This window comes from Peromyscus eremicus, chromosome 7 (genome assembly GCF_949786415.1).
Source record: "Peromyscus eremicus chromosome 7, PerEre_H2_v1, whole genome shotgun sequence".
NCBI classification, from domain to species: Eukaryota; Metazoa; Chordata; class Mammalia; order Rodentia; family Cricetidae; genus Peromyscus; species Peromyscus eremicus.
The window spans coordinates 46675665-46697136 of NC_081422.1; the positions used below are offsets into that span (position 1 = coordinate 46675665).

General features: G+C 41.1%; 1 protein-coding gene across 2 annotated transcripts in view; it reads right to left on the reverse strand.

Moving 5' to 3' along the window:
* Zc3h12c (zinc finger CCCH-type containing 12C) overlaps positions 1-20572 on the reverse strand; it is a 61002-nt gene extending 40430 nt beyond the window's left edge. The window contains exon 1 of one of the 2 annotated variants that reach the window (XM_059267887.1): positions 20461-20572. In XM_059267887.1, the coding sequence (XP_059123870.1) occupies positions 20461-20484 (24 nt within the window). In that variant the 5' untranslated portion in view covers positions 20485-20572. Of the gene's footprint in view, positions 1-19977; positions 20091-20460 lie in introns of those variants that run through there. The other variant, XM_059267886.1, reaches the window with a different exon arrangement.
* Between the last annotated feature and the right edge of the window lie 900 nt (positions 20573-21472).

Below are 21472 nucleotides of genomic sequence, written 5' to 3' on the forward strand. Positions count from 1 at the left end.
CTGGTGGCCTGCCTATCTTGTGAAAACTTTCAATAGACTTATGCATATGTTCACACAATAGGGCATGTGGTGGAAACGAAAACCTCCCTTTAACCCTTTATGTTCTTTTCCCCATCCCACCACTGCCCTGAACTGACAAGACGAAAGTCTTTGTGTACTCTTCACTTCCCCATTACAGAACTCTTGAAAGTAACTCAAATGGCACCTTCAATTTAATATCTGAAATTAACACAAGAGGAAAGGAGGTAGGAGAGAGGAAATAAATTCTACATGAATACTGAAATTGTTGACAAGGCAAGTGAATGCTTAATCATCATCTTTAAAACCAGCTGTTGGAAACATCTATCAGTATCAATCCATCTCTGCGAACTAGACTCTTAACACAATAGAAAAATCGACTGAATCTGATCAGCATTTCACAGGAACTAGCTATGGCAGTGATGCCTTAGGAAACATAAGCATTTGACAAGATAAAAATCTAAATTTGTTGTTTAGCACGATATTAGAACTTCCTTGTAACTTGTCTTAACCTCCAAATTCTTGTGTGTAATGCTCATGGCTTGAAAGCATTCATGAAGCTACAAGTAATTATTTGCAAAATCCCCAAACATAAAAATATAAAACTCGGCTTCACAGATATATTTTTACATAGAGAACCAGATTCTCTGGTATACTGGCACTAACACATTTGCATGTTTTCTTTTGTGGTGCTTCCTAGCCTTCACAGAGATGAAATTATAGCCCTTCCAGCAAAGTTTAACTTCAAAGCACTAAGTAGCAGATACTCACGTTAGCAGGAAAGTACAAAGACATTGGTTTCTGTGGCAGCTTCAGCAGTAACAACACAATTTTAGCTGCAGACTTCCAGGCAGGCAAGAAGAACAATGAGTGTTGAACAGATGGAATGGCAATGTCTTTGCTTAACCTATTACCGAGTGGAACTCCAGCCAATCACAGGCCAGAGAGCTCACAATTAGTTAGGCAGGCAGATGCAAGGCAACCTCAGCACCCTGCGTCAGGTTCGTAGGTTTCTAAGATAAGCAAGTTGATGTCATTCTTGGGTCTGCCCCGGGCAGCATGTGTATTAACAAGGGGTGTGCAGCAACAATAGGCCATACAAAGCTGACTAGCAGGCAGCTGCTCTCTGAGAGCAGTCATTAGGGAGCAGGCTGCCAACAAGGAACACCTGGCTTGGGCAGACCAGCCTTTCCTCCTTGTTTTTACTGCATGAAAACAAAGAAAGCAATTCTATTTTAAAGCAGGAAAAGTTGCATGTTTCCAAAAAAGTTGAGGCTATATGCTAGTCTATTAGTGTTTCATTTTTCTTTGAGAGATAAAGAAAATGAGGTGCGTCAAAGTAGTACTTAATTATTGCAGCAATCTCCTTTAATAAGGGAGTGACCGGTGAAATGAGGCAGAAGGTTAAAGTCGATCTGTTTCTCTGGCAATAGTGGAGAATCTGCACTTTAAAGTATCTGTTAGAAAGGAGGTGGTGTCACACGCCTTTAATCCCCGCACTCGGGAGGCAGAGGCAGGCAGATTTCTGAATTCAAGGCCAGCCTGGTCTACAGAGTGAGTTCCAGGACAGCCAGGACTACACAGAGAAACCCTGTCTGGAAAAATAAAACAACAACAACAAAAATCTGTTAATATGTTACAATATAATAAAACTTAAAGAGACCTGGTGAAGATTGCAAAGTAAAAGGCTTATGAATTTACAAAGAGAATTCATTTTAAAAAGTGAGTTCTCTAGAAATGTAATAAAATAAAATACAAATTTAGTCTAAGTTTGTGAAAACAAGTAACATAAAGTATAAATTTAACAAAACTAACTTCAACTTAAAATCATCAGGCCAGCCCAGATGAGCTATGCCAAATAGCAATGTAAAAACCTCTTATTATAGATACTGGTTAGCCATCTAATTAAATAAAAGCAAAATCTTTCATAACATACTTGCTAAAATGTATTTCATAAAATTTTAAAGTTGTAATACTCAAATTTAAGTTCAGAATATATTAATACTAAAATGAAATACTGGGATAATTTTGAAGGACATCTAAAGTACATTTAACAAGTACCTCTAATTTACTTCTATGTTACACGTGACAGTGTTTATAATCCTATTTGCTTCCGAGTGCTGCATAGGCTATATCTTGAGTGAGCTAGGATTATGAAAACATTTAATCCAAATGTTAACATTACAAGGCACTGTAGTATTTCCTTACTGAGAAAAAGCTACAGCTACTCTTACTTATGTGATGTAGACTACTCTTTTGTGTAGTGTAGCACCAATACACACACAAGCATGGGCAGACATGCACAGCTACACACACACACACACACACACACACACACACACACACACTCCCTTTTCACTGAAATGCAAATAAAATTCCAGTATAGGCCAAGAACTGCTGATTTATGCAAAGCTCAGACTTCAAAAAACAAAAAAACAAAACAAAAAAACCCCCACAAACTATGATCTTGAATTGAAAAGATAGAAAACTGAAGTACTCCAAACAATGTAAGACAACTTCCCTTCTCACACATCAACAGCGGTTGTTCACAGTGGGACCGTTTGTGAAAACTCAGGAAGAGAAAGTTCTAGTTTGGGACTTCTGCCCTTGTCTTTTTCTAGTCCACTCAAACACCAATCAGACTTTTCTCTAGTTACAAAATGAAAGAAAGATCTATTTCATACACTTAAAATTTTCAGCTATCTCACCAAAAACATTCCTCCTGCTCACTAAAAACTTGAAATTAGTTTCCAGAAAGAAAAGACAAAGTATGATATTGTAGGTCATCATTCGTGTCCATGGATGTTTTCCCTCAACAGAACTTAATATTTTACTGGTTTGTTGTTCCAAATGTTAGAAAAGTGTGTGTGTGTGTCACTGTGAGTGTGGAGATCAGAGAACAACTTTCTCCAGTTGGTTGTCACTTCCACCGTGGAGGTCCCAGTGTTCAAACTCAGGGTGTCAGGCCTGGCAAGCTCCTTCACCCACTAAGCCATCTTGTCAGCTCTGTGACAATATTTTTTAACAAAACGTAACTGCTAGATTCTAGATGTCATATTAATTTCTGAAGGGAGAACTATTCTTTTTCTGCCAAGCACTGTAGCAATATAGCAGAAGCAGTTAAACTTGTGATGTAGTTTCATTAGCCCACTGAAAATCAAGATAAAGTATCTCTATTGTCACAGTTTATTGTAAATTACTATGTCAAGTACACAGACTACAAAACCTCACTTTGGGGTAAGCATATGAGTATCACAGAATTGAGGAAAATTAAAATTTATCTCTGCCTCCCTCCATTTCCAGAGCTCTTTTAAAAGGTCAAAAAGGTATCAACTCTGAAAGCAATAAGCCTAAATCAGATAAAAATGATGAACACAGCATAAATCTATGCAAAGTAATTACAGCTATAACCAAAAATACCTAAATTGCAAAGCACTGACTAGAAGACACAGTGAGAACAGTACTTAAGTATTTCTATTAAGGCCTTTTTTCTGTTGTATGTAAAAGGAAACCACCTAGTATGAATGGACAGTCTCTTTCTTTATCACTTGCTGCCATAGTTACTACTTTACAGCTTTAATGCTGCAGCAGGAGGAATCCCAAAGAAGGAAAACTACCCCAGAGCGCAGCAGGAAGCCTCATCTACAGCACTGGATTAAGCTTTTTTGCAAACAGCAAATAAAGGCAGTGATCTGAAAAAGCTAATCAGATCCTGCTGTGATATTTAGACCCTCTCCGTTGCTAGTATTGGATAATGTTAAGCACATTAAAACATCTGTAGGTGAAAAGGGCCCAGTGTGGCATTTTCAGTCACATGTCACATAGGCCTGCCTAGTCCACTTCCCACTGCAGGACAAATACAAACAGCTGTACCTCATGAGCTCTGGGTCATTGCAAAAAACGACTGCACATATATGACAGAAATAAAACAAAATAACAAAAGGAAAAGGAGCCAGCATAGTTCTTGGTACTCTTTATGATCTCTCAATGCAAAGGGTGGATCTGACATTTAAAAAGCAGGCCTTGTACATGTTCTGAGGCATGAAAGGGAAACAAGTGTGCTTTGAGGCTGTGTTTGGAAGCAAGACTCTTGGCCAGAGGTGACTCAAATTGACTTTCTGTTACCTTTCTCTTTAATACATGAGCACTCTTGATCCCAACAGCAGTATCATGAAAGATTACCATATCAAAATTCCCCAATCATGCCCCTAAAGTTACAAGATATAGTTCTTGCCAAAATTTGTTATTATTTCTCAAGGTTTTAGAAAATGAACTAACCAAACATAAACGATAACTTACATACATAGTGTAAAAAGATGGAACAGATGAATTGGGTACTCATAGCCATATCTGAGTCTATTAGGAAGGCATGAGATGTTCCATACATTAAACTATTTTTCTAAGTGTTATCTGAAATGTTGAATCACAACACTGATAATACTGACTATATGAAGTAAATACAAACTATTGTAGATCTGCATAGTATCAACTAAACTCACAGGGTCAACTGTATCAAGAGCTGATAAATATAACTTTTTATATGCTGATCCTAGCACGTCCCCAAAAAAATCATACATTCTCCTAAGTTCTTTTGTCCAGTGAAAACCAGGAAGAGGAGGCATACAATGAAAACTTCAACATTAGTTCATGTTTGGATATGGCCCTAAATATAATCCATCCAAAAAAAAAAGTAATAGAAAGTATATCCTTGTATATAACACCAACTGTGAGAAGAGATATGAACTAAAACCAGAATCTTCTATTAAGGTAAATCATCAAATATAAATGATTTTGTATTAAACAAAGCTCATAATCTGAGAAAAATATTCATATTGGCTGGCTAGCAATATACTAAGAGGCCAGATGTAGTGGCACCTGCCCATAGTCTCAGCACTCAGGAGGTGAAGGTGGGAGAATCCCAAACTGGAGGCCAACTTAACCTACAAATACCTCATCCCAAACAGCAAAGTAAGAAAACAACAAAAAAATACACTACTACATTATAATACAGATGGAAACAAAACCTGATGGAAAGAGCCCTGCTGGAACAGTGCAGATTTCAAATTCCACACACATCCTCTGCTCCCACTTGCTTCAATGAGATAGTTGGCATTTCTCACTGTTAAGTTAAACACTGTTGGCAGATAGGGAAGTAGGTTAAAATTATCACTGATACATCTTCCTCTACAGCCACAAAATAAGCCAGTACTGTATTAATTAAAAAAAAAATCTTTCCCAATTCATACCAAGAATGAAATATCAAAAATCTTTAGTATAAGATTTACTTGCCCCTAAAAATACCACACAATACCAACATTAAATAAAAGCAGAAAGAAAGAAAAAAAGAGTAAGAAACAAGGTGTGGTGGTTTGTATCTGTGATCCTAGCACTTGGTAGGTAAAATGCTGAGTTAAGGCTGACCTGGGCTTCAGAATAAGATGTCTCAACAATCAAACAACACACTAAAAAATAATGAATGTATATGAATTTAATCTTTGCCCACAGGAAAAGCAGACTTCTAAAGAAAAATAAATTTAAAAAACTTACAGGCTTATGCTGGCTAGTTTTATGTCAACTTGATGCAGACTAATCATCTGAGAGATGGGAATCTCACTTGAGAAAATGCCTTCCTAAAAATCAGGCTTCAGGCAACCCTGTAGAGCATTTTCCTAATTAGTGATTGATGTGGGAGGGCCCAGCCCATTGTGGGTGGTGCCATCCCTGGGCTGGTAGTCCTGGGTTCTAGAAGAAAGCTGGCTAGTCATGGAGCAAGCCAGTAAGCAACACCCCTCCATGGCCTCTGCATCAGCTCCTGCCTGCAGGTTCCTGCCCTGTGTGAGTTTCTGCCCTGACTTCCTTTGATGATGAACTGTGATATGGAAACCAAATAAACCCCTTCCTCCCCAAGTTGCTTTGGTCATGGTGTTTCATCGCAACAATAGTAATCCTAAGACAAGGATCAAAGAAAGAACTCAACATGTACGCCTTTTGGAAGGCCAAAGACCAGGACAGAACTCAGGGTTTGACTTGTCATGTTTCTAGAGCGCTTTCATCTGATGATTCCGGGCTGGCTATTCAAATTCCCGAGACAGTCTTAGTAGTGTGGTTTTGGGTCATGAGTTAATCCTTTCACTCAATCAGCATGGTCTGGGGTATGTGGGGCTGTGATTGGCAGCTCCCTCAGAACTATATGGAGTAGGCTGAGAGTTCATCTGATGAGGTAGTATTAACAAAAACAAAGGGAAGAAAATGGTCAGTAATAACATTAAATCAAAATAACCCACATTTCAGGTTAATTTTTATGTTTATAAAACAAAAATACACATGCAACAATGTACCACCTTGGAACACAGCACTGGTTGGGTTTCACATCTGAGCTGTGTGATGGCTCTCACCTGCTTAAAGGACTCCATGGGGGAAGTAGTGCCTTCTAGAAACTATTCACCTTCTGTCCACTTCTCAGCTGCTTCATTCATTTAAGTTCTAGTTAATGAATTCCTAGTTGTTTTTCTCTTCTCAGCGCTCCCTCTGTACGGACATGAATAACCTCCAGGTAGGCAAAGCGTACCCTCCTCTCAGGCTTACAAGACTTGTTTCTTTTTTTTTTTGGTTTTTCGAGACAGGGTTTCTCTGTGTAGCTTTGCGCCTTTCCTGGAACTCGCTTTGGAGACCAGGCTGGCCTTGAACTCACAGAGATCCGCCTGGCTCTGCCTCCCAAGTGCTGGGATTAAAGGCGTGCGCCACCACCGCCCGGCTCAAGACTTGTTTCTTAATGCATCTCCTTAATTACCCCAAGTGTCTTCCTGACAGTCACTGCCAATGACATCACTCTCCGGCTAAACAGATAAGCAGCTTCAAATCACAAGTTGCTGATGGTTTTTGTCTTCCAGACTATGATCTGGGCCTCCTCTGGTTCTATTATCTTATTTCTCATTTCATTTATAGGGAAGAGACAGCAAAAGCAAAGGTACACATGTTAAAAGGTCTGCCTTACTTCTCCCCATCACGTCTGTCATTCAAGGCTCACTTCCCATAAGATCTTCTTAGACTTTAATGATCCCCAGCTCCTTTGAACGTCTATAGCATGAGTAGTCTAGACTGCACTATTTATGAACCAGGTGAGCTTCTGGAGAGCATAATTACTTTGTCTTCAGTTATGCCTGTGTACAAATGATTTAGCATGAGCAGTGTACTAACACCTGAAGATTCTTCAGTAAAAGGGTAATCATAAAAACAGGTCTTTGCCAATTTGAATACAGAAACGCTACCGTTATTTTATTTCTATGTGACAGAGTGAGCATGTCAAAGTAGGGCTAACACTCAAGGAAGCCCAAGACTCCTCGTGCTGAACACTCCTCTACATTCCTGGTTATGTGGCCTCCACTGGGGTAACACTGCAGCTCTGTCTTTCCCCTGGAGTGCAACTGACCTGATATGTAAATCTAGCAGGAGCTCTTTTAAAAGCTACATGCATGTCTGTTATTCTTTTGTGTTGATTCCACATGGCATACTAGTTAAAGCTGATTAGTGAAACAGGTCACAAAGAATAATCATAACTTTCAAAATCAAAGGCAGTTCCATCATTGATGTCTGTCTGTAGCACTCAGCACTATCTGAAATTTCAGGCATCCATCAGGGTCTTAGAAAGTATTTTCAACAGACAATGGGAGACAGCTGTATTTCCTGTGGGAGGAAATGGCTCAGTATTCTCTAGCTAATTATTTGTGGGAACTTTATATGACAAAGCTACAGTGAATCACAAGAATCCAGTGTAATTGCTCTCCTTCTTGAAAATTCTTCTAGCCCTATAATTTTTTAATACCAGCTTTCCTCTAAACTGAGTATGTGCTCAGTGTCTTGCATGAAGGACACTGCAGGGTCAAAGTGCATCCTCTTGTCTTACAGCACAGTGTGTATGGAGGGGCAGGGGAGGTGACAAGGACTGGGAACTAAGGCCAAGGAAACCAGAGTGTTAAAGGGCAGTGCTCCTCAAAACTTGACACTGCATTTGAACCAAATGAGGATTCTGGAGATTCTGATTTAAACAGCCCACATTTTAGTATGTTCATAAAGGCCGTGGGTCCCCAGGTTGCAGGTCATAGGAAGAATCTGTCCTTTATTCTGATGGCAAACTATAGGAGGTTTTGGATAGAGGGGTGCCAGCCAGTTCCATATCGTAGCGTACAAACTTGGGCTTATTTGCACCATGTTCCATTGATCTTTTTCTATTTCTGTAACTTGGACAATAAATGAAAAACTTGATTACAATAGATTAGGTACGCTATATGTACAAGTCTCTACTGCTCTATTTCTCCTGGTTCCAATTCCATATCCTTGCCGTGGTTGTATGGACATGCTTCCATGTGTTGGTTGTTTTGACAAAGTTTTCAGCGAGAGCTGTTGAGAACTTCCTGGGGACCCTGCTGCTGCAGCACTTCTGTAAGGAGCCCACTGATTGCACTGAGTCCAGTGAAGTTGTCTTTGTTTTTCAACAAGGTCCTTTATGGGGTCATAGGTGTCTCAAGAAAGTTGTCTTAGAATATTCTGCTGTTTTGTTTTCTTCTCCTTATATTTTCTGACTAGCTATTGTTGGTATCTTAGAAAATACTTGTGAGACATGAAACTTCAGTGAACTACAACTCAACTTGTCCTTTAGTGTTTCCCTGTGACCCTTGAGTGTTCCAGGTATATAGATCAAATTGCATCTTCCCAACCAACTCTTACATCTGCATCACAACTTCTGACTAGTTGTACTGTAATATTAAAGAACAATGTGCATGCACATGCATGAGTGTGTGCTGACCCTGATACCCTATAGCATGAATGGCTGGGTTTTTAAAATGCTACATATGACATAAAAATATGGTTACATATATGCATACATTTGGTGGAAGATTATATTTACTAATAATTCACTAACAGAGAACATGTGTGTGTTTGTCTATCTACCTACTTATCTATTGACCTACCTAAGGTCTTGGGCAAATTAATTTCTTCATGCCTAGGTATCCCTAGTTGTAGAAAATAAAGGCATATAATATAGTTATTTTGAAAATTAATGATCAAACCCTTAAAATAGTGTTAGATGCATAATAACCAGTCAGTAAGTATTAGTTATATTAATGCATATCACATGCATGCCACACTATGTATAGCCTTGCAAAAATCAGTTACACAAATACATTCTCTCCTTTATCAAAAGTTTAGGAAAAAGCAAGGAATGCTGATTGCATTAAAATGATCTATTAAGCAGATCATATACTAGAGGCGGAGATAAGAGGGTCATGAGTTCCAGTACCCTAGACTACATGGTGAGCTCCTACCTCAACACCAAACATTATCATGTACGTTTTTATTTAACTCATTAATATGAATATGCTACTAGACTATCTAATATAAATAGGAGGGGAGGATTTGTCATTTTCTATAACTTATCCATTTGCTACACATGGGCCCCAGTGTTTGCTGACTTAAACGAGATATGGTTAGTTTATTCAACAGTATCTCTCAATGGCCAATGCCACACAAATGAGTGAAACCACTTGTTCCTATTTAGGTGCCGCTATTTCTAAAGATGATTCACTGGTATTCTGAAGTTTGTCTCTGAATGCTTACTACAAATCCTAGGGTATAGTTAACTGCAGCATGGAATCTAATGAGAAGATGAACAAGGTAAGAATAAGTTATAAGTTTACAATGTATAGATGTAAAACACAATAGCATGTCAATGCTCTGTCCCGAACTATCCTAGTACCTACAAGTTACTCATCATCTCTCAGTTCAACATGATTGCTAGAATAGGGTTGTTGCACAGACCAGTGGAATTAATACACATCATAACTTGTAACAGTGCCTGTGACACAGTAAAAGCAGAAACATGTACTTTAAAATGCGTGTAAGTGAAACTATAGTACGAAAAAGTAGAAATCTTGACTTTGTCCATGTGTAGCAAATGGATAAATACTGTTATTTATATTCTCAGTGAACTAATTGTAAGGGTTCTCTCTTTATAGAATTAAAAAATAACATGCAGGCGAAGGCTCTCATTGGGTCCCACTCACCACCTCTTTAAAAGAGCCAAGAAATCAAATAGCTTACACTATTTATTTACATTCAAATGGAAATAATTCTAAAGTTCTCTCCTTATTAACTAATTAAGAAGAAAGAACATCATTCAGGAAAACCCTATTATTGCATCTCACCAGCTGTCCTTACCCTGTTTACAGAATGGCAAAATCAAATGCCTCAGAGTTCACATACCCTATTATAGTCCTTTGTTCACGATATCACATCACATGAACTTATGAACAAAAACAATCTAGAACTATGTTTCTCCAGGGAAAAAGATATGACACTTAGTTCAGAAAAGCCAAAGATACAGTTTTTTTTTTTTTGGTTTTTTGTTTGTTTTTTGGTAAGAAACACCAAAATTACATGGCCAGAAAAGACTTCAGCTGGTGATGCTAATTACAGAATGTTAGTAGTACCTGGTGAAAAAAATGTATGAAAATTGTTGGCAATCAGTAATTTAGAAAAAATATATTGATTTACTGGTGGGCAGGAATAAGGGAAAAGATAGTAACTGGGCCAGGTGTAGTGGTACAAGCCTTTAATCCCAGCACTAGGGAGGCAGACACAGGTGGATCTCTATGAATTTGTAGTCAGCCTGATCTACATAGTGAGTTCCAGGCCAGCCAAATCCATAGTGAGATCTGTCTGAGGAGGAACGGGGAAGACTGGCAGAAAGAATGAATGAAATTACAATTACAAGATATATTACAAGTGCCTAAAAGGAAAGCAGTGTTTTTCGAGGGAATAACACACGACCATTTGTTTCAGTTTAGTGATGCAGATGGTAGATATTAACATTTTCTTTAAAGCACACAGCTGTGATAGACCAAGAGCAGTCATCCCTCCTACCTATGCACGGCACCATCTCATTAACCTTGCCATTTCTAACCACAGAAGTTCCCTAAAGCAATACATTACTATCTGCCACACTTTTCAGTTAGCTTTGTTCATGGGCCTACAAATTAACTATTGAAAAGTTAAAGTCATAGTAATTCCCTCAGATATTACTACTGAATAAAATAGTGTATTTAAAAACATCCCTAAAGAATCATTTGATTTGCAAAAAATCCAACAATGACTAGTTTGTTTTATTAATAGTCATTTAACTGAAATTCAGAACATATAAATTATACATGTTAGCTAGCTGACTAAACTATTGCAAGTCTGTTTAAGTAACATAGTTTTAAAGTAATACTTTGATGACAAGTGAGAAAATAACATGGTCCACAATTAGAAATTCAAAGCAAACGGGAGGTTAAGCCAGCGTCTAATAAGTTCATCAATTCATTTATTTGCATGCCTGTCATGAGAAAGAGATATGCTAAGTGACTCAGACAGGTCACATAGGTGAATATAGCTCTTGAAAGTTTCTCTCTCTCTCTGGTGTGTGTGTGTGTGTGTGTGTGTGTGTGTGTGTGTGTGTGTGTGTGTGCGTGTGTGTGTGTGTGTGTGTATGTGTGTGTCTTGTGCACGTGCGACCTTTCGGGGAATCAATGGAACATATGTTAAGAACTCTTGGATATAGTTCAGTGGTAGATTGCTTACCTAGCGTGCATAAGGCCCTAGATTCAATTTTTGCACAGAAAAAAAAAATTAAGTGTGCATACTTCAGAAGAGATGACATATGTTTGGTAGGAAAGGATTAAACTACAGAAACATTTCTTTTTTAAGGGGATGGTAGGAAGGGATAGGAATAGTTTCAAAAGAAGGAGTCACCTGTCCCTCCCCACTTTTTGAGGTGGGGACAGGAACCTTAGAGGAGGAGTATCTCAGCAATTAAAGGTGAGTACCTGTGTCTGAATGGATGCACGCATGCATGGGACTAACTGAACACGTACCCCAAAAAGAGGGACATCAGTGAAAGGGGGATAAGACTTGACTGTCAGGAAAGCAATGGCCCCCTGTGATCCTTTGCTAAAGCTAGTCTTTCACCCTCAATTCTATACTTCTTTCGAGGTTCTGCACGATGCAGGGGCAGGACCAACTGGGAGTGGAGAGTGAGGCAAGGAAGGCCTGTCAGGGAATCCAGGCTTCAGGAGACAAGGTTAAGTGCTTGCTCTGCCTCCTTCCCTATCCCTTCTCTAACCTCTCAGCACTTCGGATACTCAGGCTTCATGCTGCCATCTACCAGCCCACAGCCACCTTCCTCACCTCTGCCATGATCTTTCGTACCAAAAATCAAAACTCCCAAAGAAAGGTCAGTGAGTGTTAGAATCCTTGTATGATTCAAAGAATTAGGTATTCAAGTGTGAAGGTTCTTGAGATACAGCAGAGTAACAAGAACAGCTTACTAAACCACATCTTAGGGCTGCTCCTGGTCTCTGGACCTCCTTGTTCCCTGAATCCCCTTTCCTCTGCATTAGTGGGGGTGGGGGTGGAGTAGAAGTAGCTTATCTCAGTCTCTTATGTAAAAAATTAAAAAGCATTCACTAAGGAATACAGGGTTAGGGTTTGCTAACTGCATTTCTCACTTTTAACAAGTTTTTAGCCCACTGGAGTTTGGTAAACAATGCCTAAAGACTATGGGGGAAACAATGATTTGGTAAGTGAATGTGTCTGTAAGGAACCAGTATTTGTAAAATAAGTAGCTGAGCATTTTACTTTACCTTCTAACTTTATCTTTTAAAGAGATAACAAATGTAACAAACTGAGTAAGAGGCCATTCCATATTGAACATATAGTCACATATAACATTCTAATCACTTTACTCATAAAATACATTTTCATAGCATGTAATTTTTTTACTTGGGGCATCACGTTAACATTCAGAAGTTTTGCATTTTGGAGCATTTCTGATTTCAAATTACAGGATGCCCACATTACCATGCTATGTATAATGAGAAGCTGTTCATCGTAAAGAATGATAGCTAAGGCCTGAGTGCTTCAGTGTGCATCATCAGTCCTTCCCAACAGTCATCTCACATGGTCACATCAGGGCAGGAAAGTGACTCGGGGAAATGAGAAAGAAACTTGTCCCCAATCACACACATACCATGCAGCAGTACAACAGGGAGGCAGACTCGGGCACCCTGACTATAAAATGAGCTTGTGGTACTACGGCCACTCACATCTAGCAAATCAACAAGGCCGTGTGGAGACTCCGTGCAAACAATGACGGGTGCGTAGAAACGAAGATTCCTATACTAACAGTACTAATCAGCGTAACTTCTCTAGAGGTCAGCTGCCGTGATCACAGGTCAGAAATGGTTTAAAATACAGGCTGGGGAAACGGTTCAGCAGTTAAGAGACTCGAGTTCAGTTTCCAGCACTCACCAGGTGACTCACAACTGCCTCCAACTCCAGCTCTAGGGCATTTTGGTGTTCTCACCTGGCCTCTCAAGACACCTGTACACTTGTGTGCATACACTCACACAAACACACACAGTTAAAATAACAAAAATAAAAAAGAAATTCATATGTAGCACACTTTGGGCACAGATCCCTATACAGACATTTGTCCCACAACTGTATTATGGGGGAAAACTGATCAGAATCTATGTGTCCAGAAATGTATCCATTTCTTTCAGGCTTTCCTAGTTGGTAGCATACAGTTTTTCATAATAGGCCACAGTAATCTCTTTTTATTTTGTGTTATCAGTTGTAAAGTTTCTTTTTTCATTTCAAATCTTATTTGACTCTTTTTTTTTTTAAATCAAACTGCAATATTTGAATATGTTCAATGTCATCCAGGCAGTAAAAATAATCTCTGAAAGCAGTGGTTCTCAACCTTCCTAATGCTATGACCCTTTAGCACAGTTAGTTCCTCATACTGTGGTGATCTTCAATCAGAAAATTATCTTTTTCAGAAAATTATTTTTGTTGCTACTTCATAATTGTAATTTTGCTACTGCTGTGAATCATAATGTAAATATCTATGTTTTCTGATGATCTTAGGTGACCCTTATAAAAGGGTCATTCTACCAACAAATGGGTTGTGACCCACAGGTTGAGAACCTAACATTTTAATTATCTCTCAGGGAGAACTATAGGTGTTTTCATAATTATTTTACACCTTTTATATGTTTGACAAATATGATAAAATATGCCAAAATATTAAACTGAAAACTTAAGTTTAAGAGATAGGTTGAAGTGGTAAAATAATAATAATAATAATTGAAATGGAGTTTAGAGAACACTCCTCTTAGCCGGGCAGTGGTGGCTCACGACTTTAATCCCAGCACTCAGGAGGCAAAGACAGGTGAATCTTAGTGAGTTCAAGGCCAGCCTAGTATACAGAGTGAGTTCCAGGACAGCCAGGACTGTTTCAGAGAGAAACTCTGTCTTGAAAAACCAAAACCAAAAGAAAGAAAGAAACAAACAAAAAGCAAACAAACAAACCCACTCCTCTTTATTTGAGACAACTTTCCCTATGTATGTAACCTTGCTAACTTTAACTGACTTGGAACTCATGACTTCTGTGTTACTCAAGGCACTTTTGTCTTAGCAACAAAAGGAATAATATATTTCATCTAAACAGACCATTTATTGTACAGTTCAAGTTTTTTTTATAGCTGTACTAGTCATCTTAAAATTAAGTAATTCCTAAGATCAACTCAGGCCAAAGAAAATGACACAAATATTTTAAAAGGGTAAGTTACATGAGATGGCTTCAATTATATGAGCAAACCATTCAATGTATGAATGTAAGTGTATGAAACAATGAAAATAAATTTTGAAGTAAAAGCCAAGATCTGAAACAGACTAAATCACAGAATAGGATAAAATTAAGCCCACATAATTTTGAATAGGAAATGAGTACAGATGACTAAGAACAAAAACTAATTTTAGCTTCATCCTAAAAGACATAAAGTAATAGAGTTAAAGGACTTTTTAAAACCCAAAAATATAAGCTTACATATTTCTAACAATAAAAGCTTGATTTTACAGAAGTTTTACATCTGGCAACTTCAATTACTCTCAATACAACTAAGAGCCAGGGATTAAGTAAAAAACAAAATAAATAAATAAAAGCTCCTATCCAATCAAACCAATGATAACTGTTAAATGTTTTTTTCTTACTAACTTAATGCCTTGTCTAGCATTTTTCATTCATTTAAAATTTTTATTACATTTATTGAGAGAGAGAGAGAGTGAGAGAGAGAGAGAGAGAGAGAGAGAAAGAGAGAGCCCGAGCACATGTGTTGTGGAATTATCTTTTTGTACACTGTGAAGATGTGACCCTCTGACTGCTTTAATAAAAAGCCGAACAGCCAATAGCTAGGCAGGATTTCCAGACAGAGAGGATGCTGGGAAGAAGGAAGATGCCAGGAGATGCAGAGGAAGCAGCATGGGCAATACTGAGTAAAGGTAACAGACTCACGTAAAAGAACGTAGATTAAAAAATATGGATTAATTTAAGTTATAAGAGCTCATTAGAAACAAGCCTAAGCTATTGGCCAAGCTTTCATAATTAATAAGTCTCAATGTTGTGAGCTGGCTGGTGGGCAGAGAAAGACTTGCTGCACACATGCCATAAAATGCTTGTGGAGACTGGAGGACAACCTGTGAGAGTTGGTTCTCTCCCTAGACTGTGAGAGTTCTTGATTCAAGACATCAGTCTTGGAGGAAGCAAGCACCTTTGCACACCAAGCCATCTCACCTGCCCTCATTTATTATTTTGTACCAGTAAAAGCAAGGCTACAAAGTAGACAATGTTTGGTGGGTAGAAACAGAAATAAAATTTATATTCTTACTTAGGGTGAGAACCAGAAAAATGACAGGGCTAGAGCTAGTCTTTTCCATACAATATGAATCTTCATTCCTCAACCTATACTATCGGAGCAGCCTCTACCAACTGTGTCCAAACTTCTGACACACTGACACACACATATTTGCAGGGCTTGAGAACTACACAATGAAGTTACCAAAAATAATGCAAAACACATAAAATCTCATTTGAAGCAAGTCTACAGTGTTGTATTGGGCTCCATTCTTAGCCATTCTGGGTCTCATGTAGGTAGCAGGCAGGACACACCCACTAGGCCTTCTGACACTGACTTTCTAGGTATAAGGTTAGCTTGCTATCATTTAGTTTCACAATGCAGAGCTGATATCATTTGCAAATTAGAGAAAGTGAGTGACAGTATCACTAAGGAGTAGCTACTAACAAACAGAGAAGACAATATCACTGATGTAGTCAACATAATTAGTTCTTCACACTTCCCACATTTAACACAATCTGCATAGCTACTTAAAGAGTGAATCTCTGTCAACTGGACCAAAATTCTTAACACCTCTAGCTATCCATTTCATGTGCACACTCCAGTGCTCATGGGAGGTCACAGGACAACCTGTAGGAGACAGTTCTCTCCTTCCACCATGTGGAAGGAATCAAACTCAGGGCATCAGGCTTGGCAGCAAGTTCCACCAGCTGAGCCATCTCACCAGCCCAACTGTCAAACATTCTTCAAGTTACTCTTTAATTAGAGCATGATGAAATCAGCCTTCTTACTCTGTTAGTGGGTTTACAAATCAATACAACTTGTGGTCAAAATGTATTCTTTTCAATCATTGTACTTAGAAATACATTCTTAAACCACAGACATGGAAAACACATTTTTACTGAGATATTCAATCAAACCATTATGAAACTGAAATTTTAGGAAAACACAAATGTCTGAGCAGGAGGATGATTACATAAAATAACATTGTTAGAAAGAAAATATTTGAAGTATTGTTAATACAATAAGTAAAATCTTTTTTTTTTTTTTTTTTTTTTTTTTGGTTTTTTTTCGAGACAGGGTTTCTCTGTGTAGCTTTGTGCCTTTCCTGGATCTCACTCTGTAGACCAGGCTGGCCTCGAACTCACAGAGATCCGCCTGCCTCTGCCTCCCGAGTGCTAGGATTAAAGGCGTGTGCCACCACTGCCCGGCTACAATAAGTAAAATCTTGATGTACATTATTATAGGAACTGGAAGGGGGATTCAACTCCTTAAATAATATAACTCCAAGTATGAGAAAAGTGTTCTGCTGTCCTAAAAACAAACTCCCAAGGATGATGCTATTGCATTGTTTCACCTTCACAATAATATGCAGGATAATATACTAGGTTACAGAGACTTTAATACTGTCTCAACAAGGATGCAGCATGACTAGGTTGGAAACCCTCACTGTCAATGTTAACTACAGCTGAATGCTGCAGGTAGTGAGGCTTATCAGCACTTAAGAGCAGTAAGTTGTTTTGGAGTAACTGATACACTGCAGGTCAGCACCAGGCTCTCAACAGTGGGAGGCTAAACCTGGAATCCTCCTTCAGTGTTCAGTGTTCACTCATTTGTTACTGTCCTTCCAAATACAAACCATCCCACATGACCACCGCATGTCCTAGACAAGCCACTCCGCTTTCCCCGCAGCCTTCTAGGGCATGGCTCTCAGTATAGCTACTTGAGCCTAATTTTGAGGCCTTACACAGAATCTGAATTTTCCACTTCTTCACTCACAGCACTTAGGGACTTCCACTAAGTATTATGTCCTACCTGTTAGTAAGAAGTCCTCTAGAGGTTAGGGCCCTTACTCCAAACCTAAACAACTATTGAATAATGAACCAACTTCCAATGAGCAATAACTGGCAGGTCAGTTTGTTACTTCACAGTCTAGAAAGACTTTTAAGAAATTCCCTCAACATCTTTCTTTAAAACTTCAAATCAGAGCCGGGCGGTGGTGGCGCACGCCTTTAATCCTAGCACTCGGGAGGCAGAGGCAGGCGGATCTCTGTGAGTTCGAGGCCAGCCTGGTCTACAGAGCGAGATCCAGGAAAGGCACAAAGCTACACAGAGAAACCCTGTCTCGAAAAAACCAACCCCCCCCCCAAAAAAAACCAACAACTTCAAATCAGAATGAAAGAACTCTCCTAAGCTTAGATAAAAACCAAATCACCAAGCAGGTATCCACAGCAACACTTTTAGACATATACAGTAGCTACACGCAAGGACCACTGAACTCTGCTAGAAAGACAGCAAGGTAATTCAATTTTGGACTAGAAAAAATGTTTTCAAGGTACATTTTCTAGTAACCGTTTGGGCTCTAATTTGGCAGTTGTAGCCCATTAAAACATCTCCAAAGAAGCCCAAAATATAAAACAGGATTTATTTATTTATTTATTTATTTTGGTTTTTCGAGACAGGGTTTCTCTGTGTAGCTCTGCACCTTTCCTGGAACTCACTTGGTAGCCCAGGCTGGCCTCGAACTCACAGAGATCCACCTGGCTCTGCCTCCCGAGTGCTGGGATTAAAGGTGTGCGCCACCACTGCTCAGCCAAAACAGGATATTTTTATTGTGATCATCTAAAAAAAAAAAAAATGGTAAAGGAAAGTGACTAATAAAAGCTCCCTTCAGCACATAAACATTCCAAGTTCTATTTCCCATCCTTTAATATTTTCCATTACACTGAAATAGCTCCATTAGACTTCCATTATTAAATATAAGTTAAAAATATTGATCTCTTGGTTGTCATTCAAACTGGGTTATGGAATACAAATCAGTGGTAGAAAACCTAGCCTATAGGAGGCCCAGAGTTCAACCCCAAATATCAAAAAGAAAAGAAATGTTCATTTACTTTGTTTATAATGTTTCCTGGTTTTGTTTTGTTGCTTGTTTGGAGACAAGGATGCATACTTTATAGCCCTGGCTGGCCTAGAACTTGCCATGAAGAGCAGCCGGGCCTAAAACTCGAGAGATCTGCCTGCTTCTGCCTCCCAAATGCTGGGATTAGAGGTGTGTGTCCTCTTCTTAATGGTCAGCCAGTAGAAGAATTGCAACTTACTTTAAAAGTAAAAGTGATTCTTTAAAGAAAAACATTCCAGCATGGATTCAGATGCAACAAAACAGACCATTTTGATGTCTTTACAGTACCCTCAAGTAGACAGCTATAGAATAATGAACTGCAAGAAAAGATGTGAACAGAAAGTATCTGAAAGATGCCTGGTCCTGGGCTTAGACCAACAATAAGGTTGGTTTTTAATAAATCTTTAGTGAAGCTATTTATTCCAAAGAGACACCAAGATTAAGAAACTGTAAGCAAAATTAATTATACATGTAAGAGACTAAATAAACTTAAGTCACGCCCTTTACCCATGATTTTGTTTGATACATCCTTCTATCCAGCCCTGGCTAGCCTCGAACTTAGAATCCTGTTGCTTCAGATGAGTGCTGGGATCACCGGCCTGTGCTGTGTCCCACTGCTCCTAGCTGTGGTCTTTTAATAGGTCTTGGAAAGTCAATAAATAAATAAAGTGTTTGAGGCATGTCTCCTGTTTTCTGTTTATATTTGAAGTAGAGAATGAAAATCTCAGTAAGGAAATGAGTGAAGAACTGTACAACTTTCTCACATTTCTAAATATACAACGCTTAGGCCCAATTATCTCTTCGTCTATTCTAAGACGGTTTAAAAAAAAAAAAAAAGAAGAAGAAGAAATCTGAATCAATAAGCGTCTAATGGAGCTGGAGATACTCCAAGACAGTCTTGCAACCAATAGGAGAACTTTCCCTAAATGTAGATTACGGTTTCATCTCTTTTATCACAAAACTGAGAACACAACCCCCACCTCGGAGTGTTAACGGATACCCTAAGCAGCAGGAAGCCCAGTTAGAGTAATCAGGACTGGGAAGCAACCGCTGTTTGTAGGGACTTAGTGAAGGATGAAACAGTTTAGGGCAGAAAAGCGGGATTCATTTCTCCAAGTTAAGAAACACCTTGTCGCACGCAGGGAGTTAAAAAAACGAGCCTAGCTGAAATGGATGCGGGCTTTGGGCGGGAGGCTGAGGAGTGGGGGACCCCCGGGACGAAGGGTGAAGGGTTTGCCCTAGGACCCGCCGGAGGACGGGTGGAAAGGATGGCTAATGAAAGCGAATGGCGGGCGGGCTGGATGGAGATGCCGGGTGATGCCTCACCCCACGGGCGGCGCGCGAGGGTCCGAGCGGCAGGATCACGGCGGTGGGTCCGTTTCCCTCGGCGGCGCCCGGGCCCGCCTCCATCTTCGCTGGCCGTGGCCCTCGAGCGGGCGGGCGGGAGCCCCTGGACCGGCGTTCTAGGCCGCCGGGCCCGGCTTCACCTCGCCCGAATTCCCCGCGGGGCCGGCGCCGCCCGCGGGCAGGATGCGCTCGGCTTTCCCGCTCGGCGTTCCCGAGCGGCGGGCGCTGGGCCACTCGACCTCGGGGGTCGGAGCCGCCTGGGCCTTGGAGTTCCCTGAGCGCGGCCGCTCCGGCCCCGGCGGATCCTGCGCTCGGCGCTCGGCGCTCGGGCGCGGCCTCCCCTCCCCGCGGGGCCTCCCCGCGCCGGCTGGCTCGGGAGCATGGCTCACCGAGGACGGCGAGGGAAGGCGACCGCGGCCACCTCCGCCCTCCGCACACCCCGCGGGCCGCCGCGCCACCCACCTGCAGTGTCTTCTCCGCAGCCATCACGACATGCTCTGGAAGCCGGGCCGGCCGCGGGCCCCCCTCCGCCAGGCGGCCACCTCTCGCCTCAGCGCCGGGCCGCCGCGGCCGCCGCTAGGGCTCGGGCCGAGCGGGACGCTCCCCCATGCCGCCGGCCCGCCCGCCCGCTGGGCGGACCGCACGCCAGGGCCGCGGCTCTCAGGCGCCCCCGGGGCTCCGCCGCCCGCCGCCGCCGCCGCCGCCGCCGCGCTCCTCGCTCGCCCGCTCGCCCGCCCGCCCCGAGCCGCTGCAGCCGCCGCGTGCCGCGTTCCTCCCCTCCGCTCTCCTGCCTTCCTTCGCCACCACTGGAGCGGAGCTTGGCAAACCAGCACCTGCTGCTGGAGAACGCCGAGAACTGAAACAGGAAACCCGAAGCCAAGGGGGGGGAAACCCGGGAGGCGTGGAGAGGGGTGAGGGGAGCTGTTGGAACCTGTCGGGCTCTACCCGAGCCTCCTCCCCTCCCGCGCTTTCCCCTCCGGGCCCAACCCTGGGGTCTCGGATCCCTCCTCTCCACTCCCCGGTTTTGCCCCGGACGGTGCCTCTTGAACTGGCCACATCATCTCCACCCTGCACCAGCTCGGATTATGCTCTGAGCAGTCAAGGAAATCGCATTGCTTTCTCAGGGCATGTTCCTTGTTGTTGACTTATTATTAATACCCTGAAATGGGGCGGGGGGGGGGGGAGGGCAAACAAAACACCACACCCTGCATAATAAAACTAGTAAGGAAATTTAAGCAAATGAAGCTGTAGGGATTTCACCCTTTGGGAAGGACTTCCTTCAGCTAGGGAACTGGCTTTGCTGGAAATGGCAATCACTTCGGAATTGAGGTTAAACCCAAGATAAGCTCAGATCTCTTTGGGCTGGGAGCAGGCAGCCCTGTGCACCGAGATGGACACGTGTGAATAGCTCTGAGCTCTGTTTCAGAGAAGTGAACAACACCTAGCACAATCTAGGTCAACTTCTCGGAAATGC